Source organism: Chiloscyllium plagiosum, unplaced genomic scaffold (assembly GCF_037043375.1).
Source record: "Chiloscyllium plagiosum isolate Xiang-an unplaced genomic scaffold, Cpla_swu_hap1 HiC_scaffold_46, whole genome shotgun sequence".
Taxonomy (NCBI): Eukaryota; Metazoa; Chordata; class Chondrichthyes; order Orectolobiformes; family Hemiscylliidae; genus Chiloscyllium; species Chiloscyllium plagiosum.
In genome coordinates, this window is record NW_028270184.1 from 5,935,998 (window position 1) to 5,961,141 (window position 25,144).

The 25,144-nt window shown below is 41.4% G+C and overlaps 2 protein-coding genes across 4 annotated transcripts in view; one reads left to right on the plus strand and one right to left on the minus strand.

Moving 5' to 3' along the window:
• Positions 1-580: 580 nt before the first annotated feature.
• LOC122543848 (breast cancer metastasis-suppressor 1 homolog) lies at positions 581-20,615 on the plus strand. Its single transcript, XM_043682675.2, has 12 exons — positions 581-959; positions 5,745-5,899; positions 7,559-7,649; positions 8,130-8,257; positions 8,870-8,949; positions 9,513-9,609; positions 10,147-10,239; positions 15,037-15,101; positions 16,279-16,318; positions 16,480-16,545; positions 17,703-17,829; positions 19,829-20,615. The coding sequence occupies exons 2-12, from the start codon at positions 5,749-5,751 to the stop codon at positions 19,944-19,946; spliced, it is 1,056 nt and encodes a 351-aa protein (XP_043538610.1). The 5' UTR covers positions 581-959; positions 5,745-5,748; the 3' UTR covers positions 19,947-20,615.
• Positions 20,398-25,144, minus strand: part of ltbp3 (latent transforming growth factor beta binding protein 3) — a 183,103-nt gene continuing 178,356 nt past the window's right edge. For all 3 annotated transcript variants that reach the window (XM_043682670.2, XM_043682669.2, XM_043682671.2), the window contains exon 27: positions 20,398-23,351. In XM_043682670.2, the coding sequence (XP_043538605.1) occupies positions 23,200-23,351 (152 nt within the window). In that variant the 3' untranslated portion in view covers positions 20,398-23,199. The remainder of the gene's footprint in view (positions 23,352-25,144) is intronic.

Below are 25,144 nucleotides of genomic sequence, written 5' to 3' on the forward strand. Positions count from 1 at the left end.
ATAGCCTGTTTACACACCGGAAATAAAAATGCTGGAGATCACGCAGCGTCAGTGCGATGAAGTGTCATTTCGACACGTTACCTTGCTCTCCTTTTCTTTCTCTCTCTCTCTCTATGGGTACTGCCTGACCCGCTATAATCTCCAGCATTTTTTTGTTTGTTTTCAGTACAAATTCCAGCATCCCCAATCCTATTGGGATTCGGAGTGCTGCAAGTCCTCTCCAGCAACCAGCCTCCCTGCCGATAGATGGCAGTGGCTTCTCGCCGAGGAGCGCGGGTGGGGGGGCAAAAGCGTAACATCTTGAGCCGTGGCCCCGCCTTATCCTCTCGCCCCGCCCAACCCCGCACACGGACACCGCTGAATAAAGACAGATCAGGTCGGCCCGCCTCCTTACCCAGTCCGACTCTCCGATTGGCCGGAACGGCCCGCCTCCTTACCAGGTCCGACCCTCCGGTTGGTCAGAACGGCCGTCCATCAATCGGTTAGTCGACGGGCCTCCTCGGTCGACGCATTTCCTGTTCTAAAAGTTCCTGCAAAGCTCCCAGAGAGAAAGAAACACAGCCTTTCCCCAACTGCTCTCCCCACCAAAACAAAACCACCCCGGACGCGGAATGAGATGAAATAAATACTTTTAAAACGTGCAAGTGAACCCAGCCCACAAGCGACGCACCACCCTGTCCCTCCGAACGCCACTGGGCGACTGGCGGCCGGGCGCCCGCGAGCGCGAGCCAACAACCTCCTGGAACCTTCCAGAGTCCGGTGACCGTTACTATTAAAGCGAGGCTGCATTGGCCGTTTTATTTTCAAAATAAATTAAAAAATAAAACACGTCTACGGGGGCCAAACAACTGTCAAGAAAAAAAAAAGAACCACTACGTTTTCTCTTCACCGTTTTTACCCCTTTCCCTGGTTAGAAACTGGACCCATTGAGGAGCCTGGCGCGGAGCGAGCTTGGAGCGGTGAGTGTCTTCTTTCGCTTTCAAATTAGGTTTGATGTTTTTCCTTCAAAAAACTATGTAGTTAAGTGCGTTTGAAATCCTGGTAACCACCCGTTTTCGGTTTCCAGGTAACTCATGTCGCGTTTGTTTTGATGAAAACCGAAAGAACTGCGGATGCTGCAAATCGAGTTTACCTTGTTTTTGGTGCATACACATCCAGTCGTTTTCAAATTTATTTTGTATTTCTTTCAGTTCGCTTTTTTTAAATCTGGAATTGCCATTCTTGTGTTTTTTTTTGAAAAAATTGAATAATTGCACTCTAAACTTAAAGCATCAGCTTTTTCTTTGGCAATGTGTTAATTCTTATTTTGAAAGTTTTGTGTGTTTATGTGATGTTTGTTTGCATGTATTTAGAAGTTCACTTGGCGTTATTTTAATTTGTTTTTAAACTTTTAAAATGTTGACATTTGATTTTACACAAGTTTTACATTTAGAAAAGTCGTATATTTTAAGATAACAATATTGAATTTACTATTTATAAATTGTGTACACTTTACAATTTTCTTACCAATTTTTAAAAGTCTTGCTTCAGATTATTAAGAATTACTGTGTTTGCAGCATGGTATCAGGCCATTCAGCCCATCGGGGACATACCCATGTTTATTCCCTAAAAAAGCCTTCTCCGCACCTTCACCTTGTCTCTAAAACACATTCTTCTATTCTTTCTCCCTCATCCAGCTCCCCCTTTAAATTCATCCATTATGTTTGCCTCAATCTCATCTCACCGTAGCAAAGTTCACATTCTGACCGCTCTCTAGGAACAGAAATTTCTCTTTCCTTCCCCTGTTGAGTTTACCAGTTTTATATGTTGATGTGATGGATATTTTCTTTTTCAAAATTTATTTGAGTTCAAAAGTTCACTAGGTGTTATTTTACTTTGTTTTTAAATTTTTAAAATGTTTACATTTGATTTTACACACATTTTACATTTAGAAAAGTCATGTACTTTGAGATGACCATATTGAATTTCCTGTTTGTAAACTGTGTATATTTTCAAATTACCTTCCAATTTTTTAAAAGTCTTGCTTCAGATTATTAAGAATTACTGGGTCTGTAGCGTGGCTCCAGACTGTTCAGCCCATTGAGGCCATAAAATAACCTTCTTCACTCCTCCTTTATCTCACCCCCAAAAACACATTTTTCTATTCCTTTCTCCCTAATCCAACCCCCCCACTTTAAATTCATCCACGGGGGTGGTAAGGTGGCACAGTGGTTAGCATTGCTGCCTCACAGCACCAGGGTCCCAGGTTTGATTCCAGCCTCAGGCAGCCATCTGTGTGGAGTTTGCACATTCTCCCCGTGTCTGCGTGGATTTCTTCTGGGTACTCTGGTTACCTCCCACAGTCCAAAGATGTGCAGGTCAGGTGAATTGGCCATGGTAAATTGCCCATAGTGTTAGGTGCATTAGTCAGAGGGAAGTGGGCCTGGGTGGGTTACTCTTCGGAGGGTTGATGTGGACTGGTTGGGCCGAAGGGCCTGTTTCCACATTGTAGGGAATCTAATCTAATCACTATATTTGCCTCAACCACATCTTGCAGTAGCAAATTTCATATTCTCATCACACTCTGGATGAAAAGGCTTCTTATCCTTGTTGAACTTAGTAGTAACTATTTTGCCTTGATCAACCCTGATTCTGGTCTCACCTGCAACTGAAAACACATGGATAAAGCCTTTCCAAATCCTAAGCACCTCATTGAGGTTGTCCCTTAGGCTTGCTCCTCATTTCCTGATGGGCATAGTTCCTCTATTCTGGTATAATTGTAAAATATTTAATTTTCCAATCAACTTTGAAATGTACATTATGTTCAAAATTTTTCCCTTTAAAACATATTGAAAAAGCAGATGTACATCCCTGAATCAGCTCATGTCATTTTACAATATTTCATAGATGCACAAATAGGAATAGTTTGAAGGGATATGGGCCAGGAACAGGCAAGTGGGATTGGTTTAGTTTGGGATTATGTTTGGCATGGACAGATTGGACTGAAGAGTCTGTTTCCATGCTGTTTGACTCTAAGCATTTTTATAATGCAAGTTAGGCATTTAAAATTAATTAATTTTTTCCCATTTAAAATTCCAGTTTTTTTCTTTTAAGTAGTTTGATTTTACATGCATTACAAGAGTTTTACTCTGCTCTTACAGGAGGCCATTTGGCCCATTGTACATCTACTGGGTCTCTAAGACTAATGCACCCAGTGCTGCTCCTTTACCTTCTCCCATAGCTTTGTTCATCCTTTTTGATTAATAATCATATTCTCTCTTGAGAATAAACCTACCTCCACTACATTTTCAGGCAGTGTAGTCCAAATCTTTAACCACTTGCTGTGTGAAAAATGTCTCCTCCTGCCACCGTTTCATTTTTTTGTTAGTTACCTCAAACTGTACCTGATCCTTCCACTCATTGGGATCTTCAATTTAGGCTATTTAATTATAAATCCATTTCAATTCTCAGTTGAACTGACATAAACTGCTTTCAATTTTACATCAGTTATTTTAATACAGAATGTTTCCTTTCGTCAAACAAAATCATGTTGCAGCTTTATAGCAAATATTGCTTTTAAACTGAGTTCTGACTTCTGACAATATGGAAGTTGTACCGGGATTTCAATATTCCATAATGGTGCTTGGGTAAAGATTACAAGCTTAAGCTGTGAAGGACATCCTTCACATTGTGTCTTCTGTTGGGACAGAAATTTGTAATCAGACACTATTAATTCATAGCAGTGGAATTGTAACATTTGTAACTGGGGATAGGGTGGCATAATGGTAATGTCACTGAACTAGTAAATTGGAAGTTCAGGGTTATGCTTTGCAGATATGGGTTCAGATCTTACTCAGGCAGTAATAGTGATGATGAAACAACAAACAATTGTCATAAAAAGCTGCCTGATCTCCTGACGTTGTTTAGGGAGGGAAATCCACCATCCTAAACCAATTTGACCTTCTTGCAGCCTACACCAACAGCAATGTGGATAACTCCTAACGCGTCTCTGAAATGGCCTAACAAACCATCTTTTAAAAGGTGAATAGGGAAGGATAACAAATGCTGACCCTGCAAATGATGACTGCATCTCACTAAATAATAAAGTTATGCAGGTCTGACTATAGTTGTAAATTCTATACTTCCAAATGTGTGGAAGTATTTCAATTCATTGCAAAATTAACATACCAGGACTGGAGGATACAGATCTGTCACTGTATGGCACTGGCATACAGCGCTGCTGGGTACAATATTTGGAAGCAGAGGACAAGTTACACATGTGTTATTATATAACTGTATAATCATACTGGTTGGACCCAGACTGTCATTGTGCAGTTATTTTAACTACCTGTTTGGACATGTTATGACATCTCTGGGGCAGATGGGACTTGAACCTGGACCTACTGGCCAGGGTCAGGAGTCACAGGACACCAGGTTATAGTCCAACAGGTTTATTTGAAATCACAAGCTTTTGGAGCACTACCCCTTTATCAGGTGCACACTTCACCTGATGAAGCGGCAGTGCTCCAAAAGCTTGAGATTTCAAATAAACCTGTTGGACTATAACTTGGTATCATGTGATCTCTGATCTTGTCCACGCCAGTCCAACACCAGCACCTCTACACTATTGGCCAGAGGTAGAGGCACTACCACTGTGCAACAAGATCCTTCTCTCATATTGTGTAAACCTAAGATTCAGTATTAGTGAGCATAGATTTGTTTTGTACAACTGTTTGGTGCAAGTGCTTATGGATCGGTTCTGTGTGACTGGTGTAGAGTATTGATGGATGTTTGCTCTGTATAATGGGTATAGTGCTCAAAGTTTGGGAGAAGATTCATCTTCTGGCTGCTGGGTGCAGATTCATCCTTGTATGATCTGGGGTCGTAATACTGGTGGATACAAGTCTGTTCCTGTGCAGTGCTGGTTATGGTGGTTGGTGGAAATAGGCCTAGAGGGTGGAGATCATGGTGCTGGTGAATGCAAGTCTATTGCTGCATGATGGGGTATATGCTGCTGGTGAATACTAGTTTATCCCTGTGTTATGGGGTCACAGTATTGGTGAGTGCAGCAATGTTTCTGTACAATGGTATTGGTGCTGATGGTGCAGGTCCCTCCCTGTGTGAGGGGATCGCATTGCTTATGAGTGCAGGCCTGCCCTATGTGATGGGCATCACATTCTGGTAGATACAGCTCTGTCTCATTACCATGAGGGTACGAACACAGTGCTGGTGAGTACAGGTCTATCCCATTTTGTGTGTGGCTACATTGACCTCTTCAGAAAACTCAGATCTTTGCAGGATTGAGAACTAAAATCCATTTTCTTCCACTTAAGAATCTAATGATAATAACACTTTGAACCTCCATCTTATTGAGTACAGGTATTTCTATATAACAGATGTACATCTTTTGTATTGTGGGTGCACATTTGTATTGTATGACCTAGTGGGCACACATTTGTTCCAGTATGACTGGTGGTGGTGGTGGGGCAGGGGGAAGAGTGCAGTGCTGATGGGCATGTACATGCTCAATATAACTGGGTTGGGTAGTCATGGTGCTGGTGTGTACAAGTCTATCACTATATTATAAGTGGTTACAATGCAGGTGGGAACAGGTCTGTCATTGCATTACACTAGGTGCAGTATAGGTGGATACAGACTGCCATTGTATATTGTTGGAGTATGTTTGTTTTCTATATCTAATGTATGGATACAAATGTATTGATTTTATTTTGACCTTGCAATGATAATTGCACTTTATTTTGAAGGACAATGCCTGGGCAGCAGCCACAGAAAGACAAAGAAAAGGAAGAGGAGAAGGCTGATGAGGAAATGGAGCAGGATTCTCCAGAGAATGAGGAGAGCTCGGATGAGGAGAGCGGCAGTACTTCTGCATCTGAGGAGGAGGGCGAAGACAGCTCAGGTTGGCAAAAGATCTGATTTCAGCCACTTTTTTAAGTACCTTTATTTGAATGTGTGTGGGCGTACACATGTTCAAGATTTTGAATTTCACTACGTATTGTGAATAGAGTCATAGAGATATACAGCATGGAAACAGACCCTTCGGTCCAACCCGTTCACGCCGACCAGACATCCCAACCCAATCTAGTCCCACATGCCAGCACCCAGCCCATATCCCTCCAAACCCTTCCTATTCATATACCCATCCAAATGCCTCTTAAATGTTGCAATTGTACCAGCCTCCACCACATCCTCTGGCAGCTCATTCCATACATGTACCACGCGTGAAAAAGTTGTCCCTTTATGTCTCTTTTATATCTTGCCCCTCTCACCCTAAACCTATGCCCTCTAGTTCTGAACTCCCCCACCCCAGGGAAAAGACTGTCTATTTATCCTATCCATGCCTCTCATAATTTTAAAAACCTCTATAAGGTCACCCCTCAGCCTCCGACGCTCCAGGGAAAACAGCCTCAGCCTGTTCAGCCTCTCCCTTAGCTCAGATCCTCCAACCCTGGCAACATCCTTGTAAATCTTTTCTGAACCCTTTCAAGTTTCACAACATCTTTCTGATAGGAAGGAGACCAGAATTGCACGCAATATTCCAACAGTAGCCTAACCAATGTCCTGTACAGCCGCAACATGACCTCCCAACTCCTGTACTCAATACTCTGACCAATAAAGGAAAGCATACCAAACGCCGCCTTCACTATTCTATCTACGTGCGACTCCACTTTCAAGGAGCTAAGAGTCTGCACTCCAAGGTCTCTTTGTTCAGCAACACTCCCTGGGACCTTACCATTAAGTGTATAAATCCTGCTAAATAATGAACTATTACTGTTGAGGTTGCACAAATTCTGCATTCATACTATATGCTATTCTTTTAATTTACTCATTAATGAAAGGTTCAAATTCCAGATAATTTAATTCATTTAATGAAGCAGTTCAGAGTAAGAAGGGATTTGGATGGTCAGTAGTAGATATTTGAAGATAAAAGGGAAATTTGAATTGCAAGCTGTCACTAAAGGATATCAGAATGGACACTGTAATCAGGCTGAAGAGACTTTTGGATATGGTAGCATCTTTCCTACTGATGGAATTGTATGCCAGCTTTTTTCTTTCACACTCCTCTCATAGTCAGAACATTGTGTTTGAGCTCCACTTCAGGGGATGAACAAATTTGTGTTGACATTCCAATGTTATACGGAGGGAATGCAGTTCTTTCAGAAATTAGATGTTAAGCCAAGTCCCTGCTTTCCTGATATTAAAGTTCCATTGCTCCCTCAACCAAATCCATTCAAAACAGAATAACTGATGCTGCTGGCTCACAATTAGTGTAAATGTAACAGTAACTACATTAGTTCATTTTATTAAACATCTTGAGACTTTGAGAAGCTAGATACATGAAGGAGAAAGGGATAGAGTGGTAGTGCCTGATATGGTATGATGAAGTGAGGCAGGAGAGACTCTGATAACAAGCACTGACAAACCTTGATTCGGTTGTAAGTCACAAGTCTGTGCTGTAAATTCTGTGATTGCGGTAAGGTGATAAAATGAACAAATATAGGACTTTTATCTGGAGTTATTTGGATTGATCTGACCACATATATGTTCCTTTTTGCAGAAATGGACGATGAGGACTGTGAGCGGCGCCGCACAGCGTGTCTGGATGAAATGTCGGATTTGGAGAAGCAATTCACGGATCTGAAAGAACAGTATGCTGATAGCCTCTTTTGAATATATTGCTCCGGTATTGTCCTCTCCTGAAGGTGCTGCTTCCTACTAAGCATGGGCTTCACAATGCTGTCTTGCTCATCACCCACGGGACTATTCTTGACTTGTGAGGCAAGGGTGCAACATGCGTGTGTAACAGTCACTGGATCACAATTTAAGATTGGAAAATCCCTTTAGATATTGGGTGTGGACAAAGTCAGATTGGGCCCTGATGCTGCCCACAGTTGAATAGCCACCCAGCACTATCTAAGTTCCCACGCAAAGACTGGCCATTTGGTTGAGGTGCTGGAGGGTAGAACTCTCACCCCACCAAGAATCAGCATCTTTATGAAAGGAGGGTGAAAACCAGCAGAGATACTTGCTACAGTTTGAAAATTTGGTTGGTAAAAGTTGGGCAGAGGATTTACTCTGAGAAGGTAAATAGAAAATGGAGGATAAAACTGGCAGCTTCTCTTTTGCAGACTGTACAAAGAGAGATTGAGTCAGGTTGAAGCCAAACTGGATGAGGTGATCGCAGGGAAAGCAACTGAGTACTTGGAGCCCCTGGCTGTCCTGCAGAAGAACATGAAAATCAGAACGGAGGTGGCAGGTAATGTTTGCATCACTGACATCCCCAAGCTGTTGGACATGGAAGTCAGCCGCTGTGGGAGAGGGAGGGTATTTTAGAACTATGCTTAGTTGACAAATATTCATTTTAATATCTGTGGAGACATGGCAGTGACAGATTGTGTAAGAGAGATTACAGAAGTACTCAGCACGGAACCATCTTGGAGCCAGAGTCTGTAACTGTACCACAGCACTTGATAACAATTGAATGATCACTGCAGAGAGACATGTATCCAACAATTGTGACAACAGGAAGTTTGTGTTTCTAATGTATAGATATGATGGGAAAGTTGTGTTTGGGAGAGGTGCAAAAGTGAAGGATAGTGTAAGTATCATGCTGATTTCCACTGTGCCCTGAATTCAACCTATCCTCCAGTAAAGCCCAGTAAATTGCAACTACTTAAAGTGTGGACTGGAAGCTTTGCAGCATGTGGTGATGTTTATTTCAGGTGAAATGCTGCTGCTCAAGTTCGAGGCAGGGCTGGATGGTATGCTATGAGATTAGCTATGTCAGATACTGATTTGGTGTTATTGTACATGCTGAAATTATCGCTCATTGGTAAGTTTGATCTTGTCCCAATTCTGCATCTGACAGGAGTATATAAAGATTTGTGTTTGGAAGTAATCAGAAACAGGTATGAGTGTGAACTGCAGGGAGCTCGACAACATCTGGAGGTAAGGACAGGAGGGAAAGCGGGACAACAAAACTGAATCCTCTAATATTTTATTCTAATTTTGCCTTGTGATCATGAGAGCAGTTTGTCAAACTAATCCAAAATCTTGGGCACAGCTGAGAATTGCTTTGATAGTTTCTACTCTTCAATTGCCTTGCTGGAAAACAGTTCCACAAGTGCTTACTACTATCTGGTACATAAGCACTTTGCATTTCTGATTTTTGTCATTCTTTAACAAACAGGAAATTCTAACAAAGTGCTTTAGAGAAGCACAATGGGTCAGGGCCATTGATTCAATGTACATGTACGCGAAGAAAGGACAGATACAGCAAAGATTCAGTAATTTTCAATGCCTGAAATCAACCCATTGCATCACCTTGTCTTGACACCCACATATTTTCACATGGGATATGGACCATCCAAAACATATGGTTCATATAATGTGTTAGTTCATTTGAGGCATATGTTCATATTTCTGTAAGCAGAAACATTTGGAGGTTGTTTGCAGACAGTTTGCCTCTTAAAGGCTAATTTCTCCCCATTCTGTTTTGGTTGTGGGTTCAGAGTGAGAAGCTGTTACTGTTCGATAACATGCGGAATGAGCTATTGGAGCGAATTCAGCGATTGGAGGAGGACAAGCAAAGTATAGACATAACCTCTGGTAAGTATTCCGCAGCTTATTACTTCCTAGTCTACATGAATTTCTACTGCTATCCTGAAGATGTTGGTAGTTGTTGGGATATGGTTTCCATGTCCACTGAGCACCCTCTGGTACCTCACATATGTAAGAAACAGAGAAGACTGTGAAGCTGAACCCTAGGGACTGAATTCTGTGTAAGGTGGTAGAAACATTGTCACTTCAATCTTCATCAGGTGAATTAGAGCTAATCTTGTGGAAGTAACTAAAATACTATCAGAAAGGGTGTTCTGAGTCACCACCAGTTCAACTCCAAACTTTGGGGTAGAAATGCAAAGACACAGACTTTTGACACATTACTGCAGCACTGTTAGAAACTGATATTAAGTTGAGGTTAAAATACAGAGCTAAAAGGGACACTTAACAGGTGGCAGAGCTGCAGGTTTCATGACGAATGAGTGAAATGGGTTGAATGGCTGCTACCTTCAGCACTTACCTGTTGAACATACTGAGCTGATTTAGATAATTGCATTCAATTTAATAATTTTCTTTCTTTGTCAGAATGGTGGAATGAGGAGGTCCGTGGGAAACGGAACAAGAAGAAATGTGACACCTTTAAACCAGAAAAAAAGAAGAAGGCAGCGACTGTGTCTGATATCCTTACATTTTATTTTAATGCCTATTGTTTGGTTACACCATGTTGCTACATAAGGATCATTTTATGATGTTTGATATATGTGCCAGAACCTTCCTGTCAATGAGCGTGTCTATAGGTTCAGGGTAGAGGTATGATTCCCTCTTGTGACCTACCCTCCCTGTGAATCTTGATACCATAAGGTGTGGTTGAGGCAAACACCATAGTGCCTTTAAAGGGAAACTAGATAAACATGAGGAATTAGTAATTAATGAGGTACAGAGAAGGCACAGCAGAATATGAAGGTTTTTTTGTGAAGCTTGAGCACCAGAGTGTGGTCCAGTTGATATGATTCTGTGTTGCACACTCCTATCTCATAGCATTGTTGTTTATATTTTGGAAAATTCCTGTATGCTATTTTTCTTTCTTCCCCTCACCATTTCTCTCTCTTTCTCACTCTTGACTTTTCAGTCCTCTTAGTTTACTTCTCTGCCAGGTATCTATCCAGCTCCATGTTGTTGTCCCTCTCCATTGTGTCCCTTTAATCGATGCTGTTTTTTCTCTATCCACTGCATAAAGTGGTTAATTGAAAACTTACTGTCCCCTGTAGCCACCTTCCTTACCATACAGTGAACTCTCACCAAACTGCTGTGATTATATTGAACATATTAAGTATGAGTTTAATGCCTGATACTTCTGTATTCTTACAGAGAGAAAGACTCTACCCAGTCTCACCTAGAAAGTGTTACCATTTCATCTGGACAGTGAGGACAGATCAATTATTGGATAGCTTAGTATTAGAGGTACTCACGTGCCCAGGATTCACAATTTAACCATGACTAAGACCATAGAGAAGTACGCCATTCAGCCCATTGAGTCTGCTTCACTATGCATTGAGGTTATGGCTAATCTGATATTCCTGAACTTCACTTTCCTGGGCCTTTACCCATAAATGTTGATTCCCTTACTAATTAAAAAAATTCCTCTATCTCAGTCTTGAATATATTTAACAGCACAGTGTTGACAGCTTTGCATGGTAAAGAATTCCACAGATTCGCTACCCTCTGAGAGATTCCTCCTCATCTCTGACTTAAACGTGCAACCCCTTATTCTGTATTTATATCCTCTGGAACTTGACTCTCCCACAAGTGGTAATAACCTTCCTGCAATTATCTTGTCAAATCCTCTAAGAATCTTGTGCTGTATGTTTCAATAAAGTTGCCCCTCATTCTCCTAAATTCCAATGAATACAGGCTTAACCTACCAACCTCTCCTCATAAGACATTCCCTCTGTATCTGGTATCAGTTTAGTGAACATTTTCTGGACTGCCTCCAATGCCAGCGCATCTTTCTCTAGATAAGGGACCTAAAACTGTTCACAGAATTCCAGTTGTGGTCTGTATAGTTGTGGTAAATCCTCCCTAATTTTATATCCCTTACCCTTTGAAATAGAGTCCAGTATTTCACATGCCTTCCCTATTACTACTGAGTTTGGATGCTAGCTTTTTATGATTCATGAACCAGGACCCAAATTCCTCTGCCCACTTGCTTAACCTTGTCTGTGCCCCATTACAAACTCTTTCATGTCATCCTAATCACCTGCCGTCCCACCTATTTTTCCATGATCAGCCAACTTTTCATAGAATCATACAGCACGGAAACAGACCCTTCAGTCCAACCAGTCTGTGTCAAACATAATCCCAAACTAAACTAGTCCCATCTGCCTGCTCCTAGCCTGTATCTCTCGAACCCTTACAATATTCATGTATTTATCTAAATGTCTTTAAAATGCAGTAATTGTGTCCACATCTGCCACTTCCTCCAGAAGTTCACCCCACAAGTGAGCCACCCTCAGTGTAAAAAAGAAAATTGCCCCTCATGTTTTTAAAATCTCTCACCTTAAAAATGTGCTCCTGAGTGTTGAACCCCCTCACCCTAGGGAAAAGGCACCTACCATTAAGCCTATCTATACCACTCATGATTTTATCAACTTCCTACGCTTCAGTGAAAATAGTTCCAGCCTTTCTTTACTCTCAAACCTTCCATACCCAGCAACATCCTGATAAAACTTTTCTGATCCCTCTCCAGCTTAAAGTTCATTCCTAAAACAGGGCGATCAGAACTGGACACAGTATTCCAGAAGAGGATGCACCATTGTCATGTAAAACCTCAACATGGCATCTCAATTCCTATACTCAAAGGTCTGAATAATGAAGACAAATGTGCTAAATGCCTTTTTAACCATCCCATCTATATGTGAAGCAAACTTCAAAGAATTATGTGCCTGAACCCCTAGGTCTTTTTGCTCTACAACACTGCCCAAGGCCCTACCATTTCCTTTAGCACATGCACTTTCCTGATCTAAGTTGTTAATATATTTTATAAATAATTGTGACCTGAGCACTGATCCATGTGGCACTTCACTACTTAGATTTCCAATCACAAAATACCCTGCATATCCCAACTCTTGTCTATTAGCTAGCCAGTCTTCTATTTATGCTAATATACCACCCCCAATGCCATGGGATCTTAAGTAGCCTATTGGCCAGTACTCTATGAAATGACTTTTACATCCACCACTTCCTCCTTTATCTCCTTAAAGAATTCTAGTAAATTTCTTGAGCATAATTTACCCTTCATAAAGCTATGCTGACGGTTTGATTATATTATGTATTTCTAAATTCTCTGTCATTTCATCCTTTATGACATTCCTTAATGTTTTCCCAGTGTCAGATGGTAAGCTGTCTGGCCTGGAGTTACCTGAGTTTTTTTTTGTTTCACATTGTTAAATAAAAGTGTAACAGTTTTCCAATCCTCTGGGACTTTTCTAGGATCCAAGGATTCCTGGAAAATTACTTCCATCGCTATCTTTGTTGCTATTTCCTGTATGCAAGATGCATCCAATCAGCTTCTGGGAACTTGGCAATCTTTAGCCCTGTTAGTTTTTTTGTTTACTTCTGGGACATGGCGTTGCTGGCTGAAGCAGCATTTATTACCCATTCCTAGAAGCCCTTGAGAGGATAGTGGTGAACTGCCTTCTTGCACTGATGCAGTCGGCACGGTGGCACAGTGGTTAGCACTGCTGCCTCACAGTGCCAGAGACCCGGGTTCAATTCCCGACTCAGGCGACTGACTGTGTGGAGTTTGCACATTCTCCCCGTGTCTGCGTGGGTTTCCTCCGGGTGCTCCGGTTTCCTCCCACAGTCCAAAGATGTGCAGGTCAGGTGAATTGGCCATGCTAAATTGCCCGTAGTGTTAGGTAATAAGGGGTAAATGTAGGGGTATGGGTGGGTTGCGCATCGGCGGGTCGGTGTGGACTTGTTGGGCCGAAGGGCCTGTTTCCACACTGTAATGTAATGTAATCAGTCCATTTGCTGTAGGTAGACTCTCATTGCCACCACAGGGGGAATTTCAGTACTTTGACCCAGTGACAGTGAAGTCAGGATAAAAAGTCATCAACTTTTTATGCTGTTCGAATTGTTGTTCTCTTTGATGTTTATTCCAGTTGACACCTTCTATTCTTTTCACTCTGATTTGTATCTCACTTCTGTTGCTCCAGTATCAAGGTGAAGGCTGTCGTTCTCCCTCCAACTTGCTTGATTCCCCCTTCCAAAAGTAGATTAACTAGTTATTCATCAGAATGCCGATAGTAGAATGGCATAATAACTATTACTGTACATCTGATTCTTGTATAAGAAGAGTTTTAAGGTATTTCTGAGATGCAAGGCGCTGTAAAAATGTCCCTGTCGCTGGTGAGTGACTTGGAAGGGAACTTGCAGGGGATAGTGTTCCTGTGTTCTGCTACCCTTGTCCTTCAGCTGGATGTGGTTATGTATTTAGAAGATTCTGGAAGTGCTAGTTTCCCTCACGCTCAAGTGATAGTTATTATATTTATTTCCTTCGATTAGTTTGTAATTTTGGAATGCTGTTAGTATCTTTGTAAATACTGATGCAAAGTATTAATCAAATCCTCAGCCGTTTCCTGGTTCTGCATTATTATTTCTCTGTGAACATTCTCTGCGAGGCCAATGTTCTTTGGCTTCCCACTTTTTATATATCTAATGAAGCTCTTGCTGTCCATTGTGATACTAAATACTGACATGCCAATCTACTTATACGCTTCAGATATTAGTTATGGTGTCATTCTGGTATCAGAAGGCTGAAAATTCAAACTGCAGTACAGGACAATACTGAAGGAGCACTGCACTTTTGGATGTACTGCAATTCAGTTGAGGTGTTAAACTCTGTCTGCTTTCTTGAGTGAATGTGACATTTAAGCTCTCTAGTGGCAGTAGTAATTTTTTTAACATTTAACTTGCGTTGTCTTGTACTTCAGAGTCAGATGTTTCCTAACGGATTTAAGTTGAAGCTAACAGACCACCAACTTTTTATGCTGTTCAAATTGTTGTTCTCTTTGATGTTTATTCCAGCTGACACCTTCCATTCTTTTCACTCTGATTTGCTCCTCACTTCTGTATCAAAATTAAGGCTATTAAGTCATCCTCCAAATTGATTGATTCCCCCTTCCAAAACTAGATTAATTAGATTATGCGCTAGAATGCCAATAGTAGAATGGCATAACAACTGTCACTGTACATCTGATTCTTGAATAAGAAAAGGCTTAAGATGTTTCTAAGATGGAAAGCTGCTGTAAAAATTTCCCCGGAGCTGGTGTTCTTGAGGGACAATTATGACCCTTTAACAGGACAGCTATTCCCCTTTTTCTGAATGTGGTAAGGTATGGAATGGGAATTATAAGTAGCGTCGGCATTAAATGGTTAACATTCTCTGGTCTTAATTCCTTAACATCATTGCACGGCCATACATTGTCTACATGTTGCGAGACATTGATATCTTGGAGGACTGGACTGCAATTAAAAAGGTAAACTCTGCTGTGGATCACTGTACCTATATGTCAATTGTCTGCAATACTTTGGCACTCTCTCCACTCACTTCCCTTTCTCTGCAGTTGCTCCCATTTCCTTTTGCATGTTTCCTTTTCTGTTATGCTTTCAATTGCCTGGACTTTGTTATTTCACATTTCCAGCTATCCTCAGCAGCTTTTTAATCTGTACGTTTTTCATTCCCTTCATGCTTCAAGTTTGCTGTACTCTCCCTGGCAACTTACCTCATCCATTTTGTGCTTACCAAGTTTTGATGTCCTCACTTTCCCATCCCTCTCTAGTTCCTAGCCCTCTGCGCTCCTAAATCTTCGCATTCTCTGTTCCAGCCCAGGTCTTGAAGAGTTCTGCGCGATTTATGCGTTAAGTGGGCAGGACCAGGGTCTGTCTTTGTTTGGAGGGCGTGTGGTGTAGTTCAGCAGTGCGGGAGACTATACAGAATCACTGGGTGAGGTGGGTTTTACAAGACTGTTCCACTGATAGGGAGTCTCCCTTGCTATAACACCTGTTATGAATTTGATTCTGCCCTACCTGTGATAATCCAAATAGATTTCCAGCAATTGCTGCAAGATCATGAAATGTGCATATTCTTCACTGGTGTTGAGAGGAGCTGGGACATTTTGGATTCCACCGTAGTCCCATTGCAGTTCCTGATCAGTTATCTCAGTGATGCTTTTTCCACATGTACAGAGATGCTGAGTTTGCCATCCTGCTGCAGGATGTTGTGTAAAACCAGCAATAAAGCTTACTGCGACTCGTTTGCCCTCTTCAAGTGGTGTGGAGTTCACATTTGCGAAGCATGTGACTAAGTGTGCTGACATTGCAATGCAGCAGAAATTGTAGTCCTAGTTTTGAAGTTGTTAAGGTTTATTGGAAACCTTTACTGCCCTGATGAGTTCCAGAAAAACCATGTCACCATTGTGTCTTTCTGTTCTCTCTTGCGCCGAGCTAGACAACCTAATAAAGATACTTTTGTGCAATCAGTTTACTTGTGCGTTGCTAACTGCATTTTTATAGTTGGAGGTGTTTTTGACTGTGGGTGGGCCCGTGTCTTGATGTTGCTGGTAGAAGCAGTTGAGGTTATGCATTGAGTAGCCTGTCAGTGTTGATGAGTAGAAAGATATGGCAGGTATATGATAAATCTTTATTTTCTTTTAGGCAAAAGCAGTTGTCGCCCAGCAAAAGAGAAAATCAGATGGTAAGTGAGGCAATTTCATTGGGCCTTGCCAAATATGTGCAGTAAGTCCTTCACAAAACTCAACATCAGAGACTGTGAAATTGGGAAAGTCCAAGCTTCTACAGGCTGCATAGAGGAAAGATGACTATGCATAAATCTCACTCTACTATTTCGCTCCCCAGGTACAGGTACTGAAGCAGCCCATGGTAAGAAGGCAAAGACCTCATCTCAAGTGCTAAATGACACAGGTGAGTAGAAATATTGGGCTTTTTCCTCAATCTTCACCTTGCACTTGCTTTCTGTCTCCCTTTTCTTGAACTCAATGTTCTCCTTGCTCTTCAGTCTACCTCTTTCCTCTCTTCCAGCATTATTTTTCTTTCCCTAGTCTCAAAGTACTCCTAAATAAGCATTCATATAGGGCAAAAGTCCCATATGTCTGTATCTTTTTGAGTGAATTGACCCTGCCCTACTTGATTCCTCATTGCAAGGCCCAACCCTACCTTCTTTCTTGGTCACACAACTCTTTTAGTCCAGTTAGCCCTGGCTGTGCCTATTTTGTGTACAGTTCAGAATTGAATGTGACACTCCTGTGATGTTTTGAGATGTGGTAAACATATTCCTTATTGCAAGTTGTAGTCATGTAGTCCAGAAAACATTTTGTTACTTTCTTGATCCCATTGTTACCATCTCCTTCAGTGTTCTTGTGTCTTTTCCTGGAAACTTATTCCACAATTTTTTCCCCCCTTTAATTAGAAATACAGTTGTGAAACCTGATTGGGCCCACCCCTGTCTGACCTGATTTCGTTTTCCCTGTCAAGCATCTCTCTTTTAAGATTGGCAATGTTGTGTGGAATTAAGGGCAGATTGTCTTCCTAATTTTCCATCGTGCCAACCCTGTTGATAATCCTGTGTCCATTTTGCAATGCTGGCACCACAGTGGACAACCTCCAAGTTAGCACAAACTTATTCTGTATTAGGGATCAGAGCTGAATGAGACTCAATTTCTACCTAATGTCCGAAAAACAGAGGAGTCCTCTCTCCCTATCAATACTGCTCTCTGTGTGTCACAGTTAATACAAACTATTTTTCAAAGTAGAGTTTGTGGTAATCTGTCAGTCATAATAAAAATCTTTCGCAAAGATCTTTCACAGCTTAAGAGTATGCAGAAAGTGTGCCAAGGAATTTCTTGTCTGATTTCGAAATGCTGTCCTGTTAAAAAATTGACAGAGCCATAGCCAATGAACCAGACAGGCTGTAATGGTTACTAAAGCATTGATTTCTGGCTGTCATTCATTTTGCTTGGTAACCAAAATTAACCCTGTAGCAAAAATGAGAAAAGAGACTCTGAGGAAATACAGACAGAGAGGGAGAGAATAGAAGAATTTAGAGTCTGTTCTCTCCACAGCTCTACCTAAACAGGAAAAACATTTGTACTTGGCCAAGTGTGAAGATGGAAGATTATTCTATGAGGGAGACTGGTACAGCAAGGGGCAGAGCATCATACTGGAGATAAAGGATGAAGCACCCTCACAGTAAGCACTTTTGCATTCTATATCTCTGTTTGTTTTTCTCACTTTCTTCTCATCCCTCACAGGTTGCTTAATTCTACATGTGTGAAGCTGAACACTGTCAGCAAACGTATTCATGAGGAGAGGGAGCTGAGAGTGATCCTGTCCATACTCCTGACTGATTTCACCCATCACTAACCCAGAGCCCACTGAGGGCAGTTGTAATGGAGATCAGCTAACTTGACACAAGTTTTGTTTCCACATTTGACACTGCAGTTCCCAGCTGCTTTGCTGAGACAGAAGAAGTTGTCTTCAGTAATCAAATATGTTATTTGGTGCTTTACGAATTTGCTGTTTGTCAGTATAAAACCTCTTTCATCTCAGGGGATTGAATCTTAGAGCAACACTTATGACATTTTACCCACTGAACACACCTCTACATGCATTATTTACAGCACAGGTTGATGGGCCTTCAAGAGAACCAGATACTTGTGTTTTTGTTTCCTGGGTCTGAAAGTCCCAGCTTCGATAGCCCTGCAGTTGGATGCAACCCACCTGGCTAAGGCTAAAATCAGCCATGACTTTTGTTCCTGATCCCTGACCAACCTCTGGAAGATTCATGTGAATTGTGGCTGAGGGAGAGGATAAGGGTGGACTGAGATGCTCTCCATAGTGGCAATACCTGCTGATACTCCTTGTGTGCGTTATGGTTCTGGAGGATTGATTGCTGTTTTTGTAGAGCTGTAACCCACCATATAAACCAGAGGCCTTCCTGGCTGATGTGAACCAAACCTGATAGGACAGTTCAGGTATTGGATTGGGTTGATGGAAAGTCTTCTGCCCCACTAGGGTTAGGGCATAGCCACCACTTAGAGTCATAGAGATGTACAGCATGGAAACAGACCCTTCGGTCCAACCCGTCCATGCTGACCAGACATCCCAACCCAATCTAGTCCCACCTGCCAGCACCCGGCCCATATCCCTCCAAACCCTTCCTATTCATATACCCATCCAAATGCCTCTTAAATGTTGCAATTGTACCAGCCTTCACCACATCCTCTGGCAGCTCATTCCATACACTTACCACCCTCTGCGTGAAAAAGTTGCCCCTTAGGTCTCTTTTATATCTTTCCCCTCTCACCTTAAACCTATGCCTTCTAGTTCTGGATTCCCCCACCCCAGGGAAAAGACTTTGTCTATTTACCCTATCCATGCCCCTCATAATTTTGTAAACTTCTATAAGGTCACCCTTCAGCCTCCGACGCTCCAGGGAAAACAGCCCCAGCTTGTTCAGCCTCTCCCTGTAGCTCAAATCCTCCAACCCTGGCAACATCCTTGTAAATCTTTTCTGAACTCTTTCAAGTTTCACAACATCTTTCCGATAAAAAGGAGACCAGAATTGCACGCAATATTCCAACAGTGGCCTAACCAATGTCCTGTACAGCCGCAACATGACCTCCCAACTCCTGTACTCAATACTCTGACCAATAAAGGAAAGCATACCAAATGCCGCCTTCACTATTCTATCTACCTGCGACTCTGCTTTCAAGGAGCTATGAACCTGCACTCTAAGGTCTCTTTGTTCAGCAACATTCCCTAGGACCTTACCATTAAGTGTAGAAATCCTGCTAAGATTTGCTTTCCCAAAATGCAGTACGTCGCATTTATCTGAATTAAACTCCATCTGCCACTTCTCAGCCCATTGGCCCATCTGGTCCAGATCCTGTTGTAATCTGAGGTAACCCTCTTCGCTGTCCACTACACCTCCAATTTTGGTGTCATCTGCAAACTTACTAACTGTACCTCTTATACTCGCATCCAAATCATTTATATAAATGACAAAAAGTAGAGGTCCCAGCACCGATCCTAGTGGCACTCAACTGTTCACAGGCCTCCAGTCTGAAAAACAACCCTCCATCACTTATGCTATATTTTGTGTATTGCAATCAATCCTAAAGCCTGTTAACTGACCTGATCATCTTTGTTGAATCTTAATGACAAATGTAATTCTTTTCTCCATTAGTGCAACAATTACGGCTGTCAGCACAGGAGAGGTCTGGCTCCGCAGGTTAGATGGCAGCAAAACCAAATTGTACGTCAGCCAGCTTCAGAAAGGGAAATATTCTATCCACAAGGCATGACCTTTGACAGGGACCCTCTACCATCGAGGAAAAGCTTATACCTGCAAAAACAGATTATATAAAACGAAAAAGTACTTTTTGATTAGCAGCCTTCTACCTGGGGTATACGTGGAAGACTGGCACTAAGGAAACTCAGTGCAACTTCGTTATGGAGCTTGGCAAAATGATTGCCAAAGTTTAAAGACCATGAGCAAATCAGATTCCCACTTGTGCTTCTAGAGGGAACAAAGTTTGGCAAAACAACCAGCTTTGCAGAGGCTGGTTAAACAGAAGACCCACCCCCCCAACATCCCATGCCTCCTTTCCAGATTGCTCATAAAATTCATGAGTGGTGAAACCAAGAGAATATCTTAGCACTTTCTCTTATCTTTTCTTTTGGTGACCTACTCTGCACTAAGACTCAAATCTGTGTGTGGCATGAACTACAGAGTAATTAAAAATACTAGTTGGAGCCTGTATCCAAATGGTGCTTTATGAATTTGAGTTACATGGCAAAGCTCAACTGTGGATACTGCTTGCAATTGTACAGCACTTTTTAAAAACCGGACCGACTCTGAACTGGAGTCCTAAGCACTAAACCATGGAGATTGTGTAGAATAAAAAGTTTATTTCAAATCTGTTGAAGCTTTAAAAAATAAGACATCTATGAAAATAAATATTTGACACGAAGGCTGCTCTCAGTTCTTATTTCAGTTGAATTACCTCTCTTGAAGTGCACAGTCTCTTTTGCTATATATTCCCTCACTCTTCCAATGTTCCAGGCTAGGGATAGGGCAATCACCTAATATTCCTGTTTCCTGTCTCAGTCAGTGACTCCTGCTTAATATGTGCAGATATCACTTGAGAATAGATGTGGCTGTGGTGTCCTCACCATTGAATAGCCTGCAAAGATGCACAGCAAATCACGTGAAGAATTGACTTGGGTGAGGCATGCACCTTTAAAGCTGTCAGCAACTTCATAATGGGAGGTCAAAGAAAGGAAGTGATATTCCCTTGGTGCAGTGACATTCAGCACCACGGAGAGGGCATGGTGCAGATTAATTCTGCATCAAGAACTGCTGTAATTCTCAGCTGGTGTTCAGATAAGGATGTTCACAGCATGTGGAATCCAGTTGTCATAGACTAATCTGGGAGCAGAGAAACTTCCTGTAGACTGTACTTGCACTGTTAATTCTGATGAGTTATCTAGACTCGACATTAACTTGCTTTCTTTCCATGGATGCTGCCTGACCTACTTTGATCTCCAACATTTAATTGTTTTCAGTATGGATTCAAGTGTCTGTAGTAATTTGTTCTTAAAACAGAAGTGACTTGGTACATTGGAATTGTGTACAGTAGGAGTAAGTGGAAAGGTCGATCCATATCAGTATGGGAAAAGGGAATGGGGATGGCTTGGATTTATTCTGACTTTGACCAACATGGTTCATAATCATTGGCATTCTTTCAATTAGTTTAGATTACTTATAGTGTGGAAACAGGCTCTTCGGCCCAACAAGTCCACACCGAAGCGCAACCCACCCAGGCCCGTTCCCCTACATTTACCCCCTCACCTAATACTATGGGCAATTTTGCATGGCCAATTCACTTAACCTGCACATTTTTGGATTGTGGGAGGAAACCCGGAGTTATTTAGGTGAGTTTGATAATAGCGGGGTTATAGCATCTGCAGATCTAAAAATTACAAGGACGGTAGGAAAGCTTTTCTCTTTTTAGGGAAAGATGCATCTAAAAGGACGGTAGGAATTTCAAATCCATCCTTTCCAATGCAATAGATGTGTCAAAGTATTTTAAGAAAGGGAGCTCTCTCACTGAGTTTACTTTAATGTCTTTTTTAGGCAGGGTATTAACAAGAGATGAGTGAATAACTTTTCTTGCCTCCAGTATTTCTCTCTCCTTTGCACCTTTTTAATTACCTTCTTGATCTATGGATCCCCTTGAAACTGTTGTTTATTTTACTGTTGTGCCTTATCTTTGTCAAACTGTGCTGGCAACTGTCCAGAGAACTTTGGGGTAGACTTAATGGAGCATGCATGCGTGTGCACACAGTGCCTCCCTGTGTGATGTTACAATTCCGTATTCTTTGCCATATCCTACTTTGTGTTCCTCTTAACTGTGCTTTAGACCATGCACTGGCACTGTAGGGAACAATTAAACTTGGCAGATGAAATCTTAAATTGATACTAGGTTTTGGGGTTAATTTTGTGTGAATCCCAATATACTTGGGAGGCTGAATGCCAAATGAAATAAAAAAACTTGGCCTTGATTGAGGTGACTCGCCATTTTGCCAATTCTCTCAATTGTTCTCGGACACATCATGTCTGATAGCTTTCTAAAGGATTCAGTTCACCTAGTGCCACTTCCTATAGCCCTGCAATTCTTTCCTTTCCAAATAATTATTCAGTTCTCTCCTGAAGGCTTTAATTGAACCTTCACCACTCTGTGTATTCCAGATCCTAATTGCACGTAAAGTTTTTTTTCTCGTCACCATTATTTCTTTTGCCTGTCACATTAAATATGTACCCTCATGTTCTTGATCCTACCTCCAATGCAAACTGATTTTCCCTTCTACTATGTCCAGACCTCTGACATCTACTAAACCTAAATTAATTTCTACTTTGCGCGCCAAACTTTGTTGAGGAAGTGCCTTCTTGCTGCACATCAACTGGTTGGCTGGTAAGTTCATTTCTTTTTATTAATTATCTACATCACAGTTCAGTCTGAAGTGGTGGCTTCCAGGCAGATCCCACTCCAGCTCTACCATTTCAATAGCTGTTGGTACACTCAATATGGCAGTTGATGTAAGTACATCTGCTGCCACATACTGAAGTTGCCAGTCTTGAATTCTCTTTCTGGTTGATGAGTGCCTGCATATTTAAATCTCCTCGAGATAAAGATACATGTCACCACATTGAGTGTCCTGCAGTTCTTTGGTTTATCCTATAAACAATAGTGTCCATGTTTTCTAAGTAGCCGCCATATTGAGTGTGTCAAATCCCACTTTTCTTTTAGAAAACACAATCAATATAAAAGACAAATTGGACAAATAAACTCCACGAACTGTGGGTATGAAATGGGATAACAGTAAAATTAGGTGTCTTTCCCATTTTTTTTCAAAATATTAAATGGTGTTTCCAAAAATTAAAACAGGTATTTTCAATGTTAATATTTGATAAGTATTTCCTTTTGAGGATTGGCAGGCCAAAATATGGACGACGAGGATAATCTTTTGTTGATGCGTTGCCCGCCCTGCGGCCTAACTCATCTTCCGGCGTATGCAGATGTTGTGGCGCCTCGTAGGCACAAAGCCCTGATAGCAGGTACACCGGTACGATCCAATGGTATTTATGCAACGTGCATTCTTGCAGAGGAACCGCTTGCGATGTAACTCACGACATTCATTGATATCTGGCAGTCAAAGAGCAATTAAGTCAGTGACTAAGTGTCAAGGACTACACTCTGTCAATGGTACTGTACAAACACTAAATAAATTCCCTCCAGCTGATAATCTTTTAAAACCGGAGGCCAGTGGTCCTGTATACCCTGTTTAGTGTAGGATTGGTGGAGTAGGAAGCCTTACTTTTACCAAGTCCTAGTAGACAGTCAGTTATTGAGTATTCCAGTGTCGTTTTCCATATCCAGAACTGCTTTTTTTACACGATTGAATGGTTACCGGGGTGATTTAGTGATGGGTAGAACAATGTGGTTTTAAATCCCATAAAATATTAGCAATGCTGGATGGGAAAACCTGTTTGTACTCTGATCAGAATTTGAACAACTAGGACATGTGGGAGTGGTGGTGGTGTGGGGGTTTCATCTCAGAAAGACCCCTCTACTGCCTTGAAGGATTCGATGTGAAATGGTGTCCCAGGCTGTGTTAATCTAATCATTCTTCGGGGCACTCTCATCTGGAATTGGCAATTATTAAACATTATTGTGATGCACTCAAACATAAGCATTCGGAACAGGAGTAGGCCACTCGCCTCTTCAGGTCATTTAGTAGTGTCAAGGTTAATCTGATTTTAATCTCAATTTCACATTCCTACAACATCCAACCTTTCATCTCTTGATTATCAAGTGTCTGTATACCTCTGCTTTTAAAATATTCAAAGATTCTGCATCTTGAGGAAGAGAGAGTTCTAAAGATTCTTATCTCTGTCTTTAAATGGGTGGCCCTCTGATTCTACACTCTCCTACCATCTCTTTCCACAGCAATTTTGCTCTCCTAAACTTGAAATAGTTATAAGTTTGTCTAACCTTGTCTCACAAGATAACCTGCTCAATCCAGTTATTAGTCTAGTGGATTAAAGTTTGCAGGAACACAGAGTAATAGATAATCTAACAATATTATTGTCTATTGGGAGGAGAAACTGGGGTATTCTTGAGTATTATGACATAGTATTGGTCTCCTTATTTAAGAAAGAATGCAAATGTACTGGAAGCAATTCAGAGGTTTAGTAGACTAGTATCTGGAATGAAAACAGGAGTTGCTGGAAAAGCTTAGTAAGTCTGGCAACATCTGTGCAGAGAAATACGTTAACATTTAGGGTCGTCAGAACTGGACCCGAAACATTAACTCTAATTTCTCTTCATGGATGCTGCCAGACATGCTGAGTATTTCCATCAACTTCTGCTTTTGTTTCCAATTTACAGTATCTGCCATTCTTTTGGTTTTTATTTATTTAGTATCTGGAATGGGTAGGTTGTCTTACGTGGAAAAGTTAGACAGACTAGGCTCGTATCCTTGAATTTAGAAGAGGAGGAGGTGATTTGATTGAAGCATGCAAGATGCTGAAGGGTTCTGATAAAGTGGATGTGGAGAGGATGTTTCACCTTGTGGGTTGCCCGAGTTCTCCCATGATTCCTAAACACCAACCCCATTTTAAAGTAGAGATGGATGAGGAGAATTGTTTTTTCTGAAGATCGTGAATCTTCGGAACTTTCCTCCTTAAAAGGGCATGTAAGCAGAATCTATGAATATTTTTAAGACAGGTAGATAGATTATTGATAAAAGGGTGGGCATAAATATGAAATCAAATCAGCCATGATCTTATTGAATAACCTATCAACCTCCAAGGGCCAAGTGACCTACTTCTCCCAATCCTAATATTTAGCAGGAGCTTTATTTTTTATCTCACATTGCTACCCCCCGTAGTGGGTTAGTTTAATAGAGTGGTGTATTATGCATTCAGGTATTTTAA

Excerpts from the sequence above, each read along its gene's own strand:
- LOC122543848 (XM_043682675.2), top strand. The coding sequence starts at position 5,749 with ATGCCTGGGCAGCAGCCACAGAAAGACAAAGAAAAGGAAGAGGAGAAG. Across the intron at positions 8,258-8,869 it reads AATCAGAACGGAGGTGGCAG|GAGTATATAAAGATTTGTGT; the intron begins GTAATGTTTGCA and ends TGCATCTGACAG. Across the intron at positions 16,546-17,702 it reads TCAAGTGCTAAATGACACAG|CTCTACCTAAACAGGAAAAA; the intron begins GTGAGTAGAAAT and ends TTCTCTCCACAG.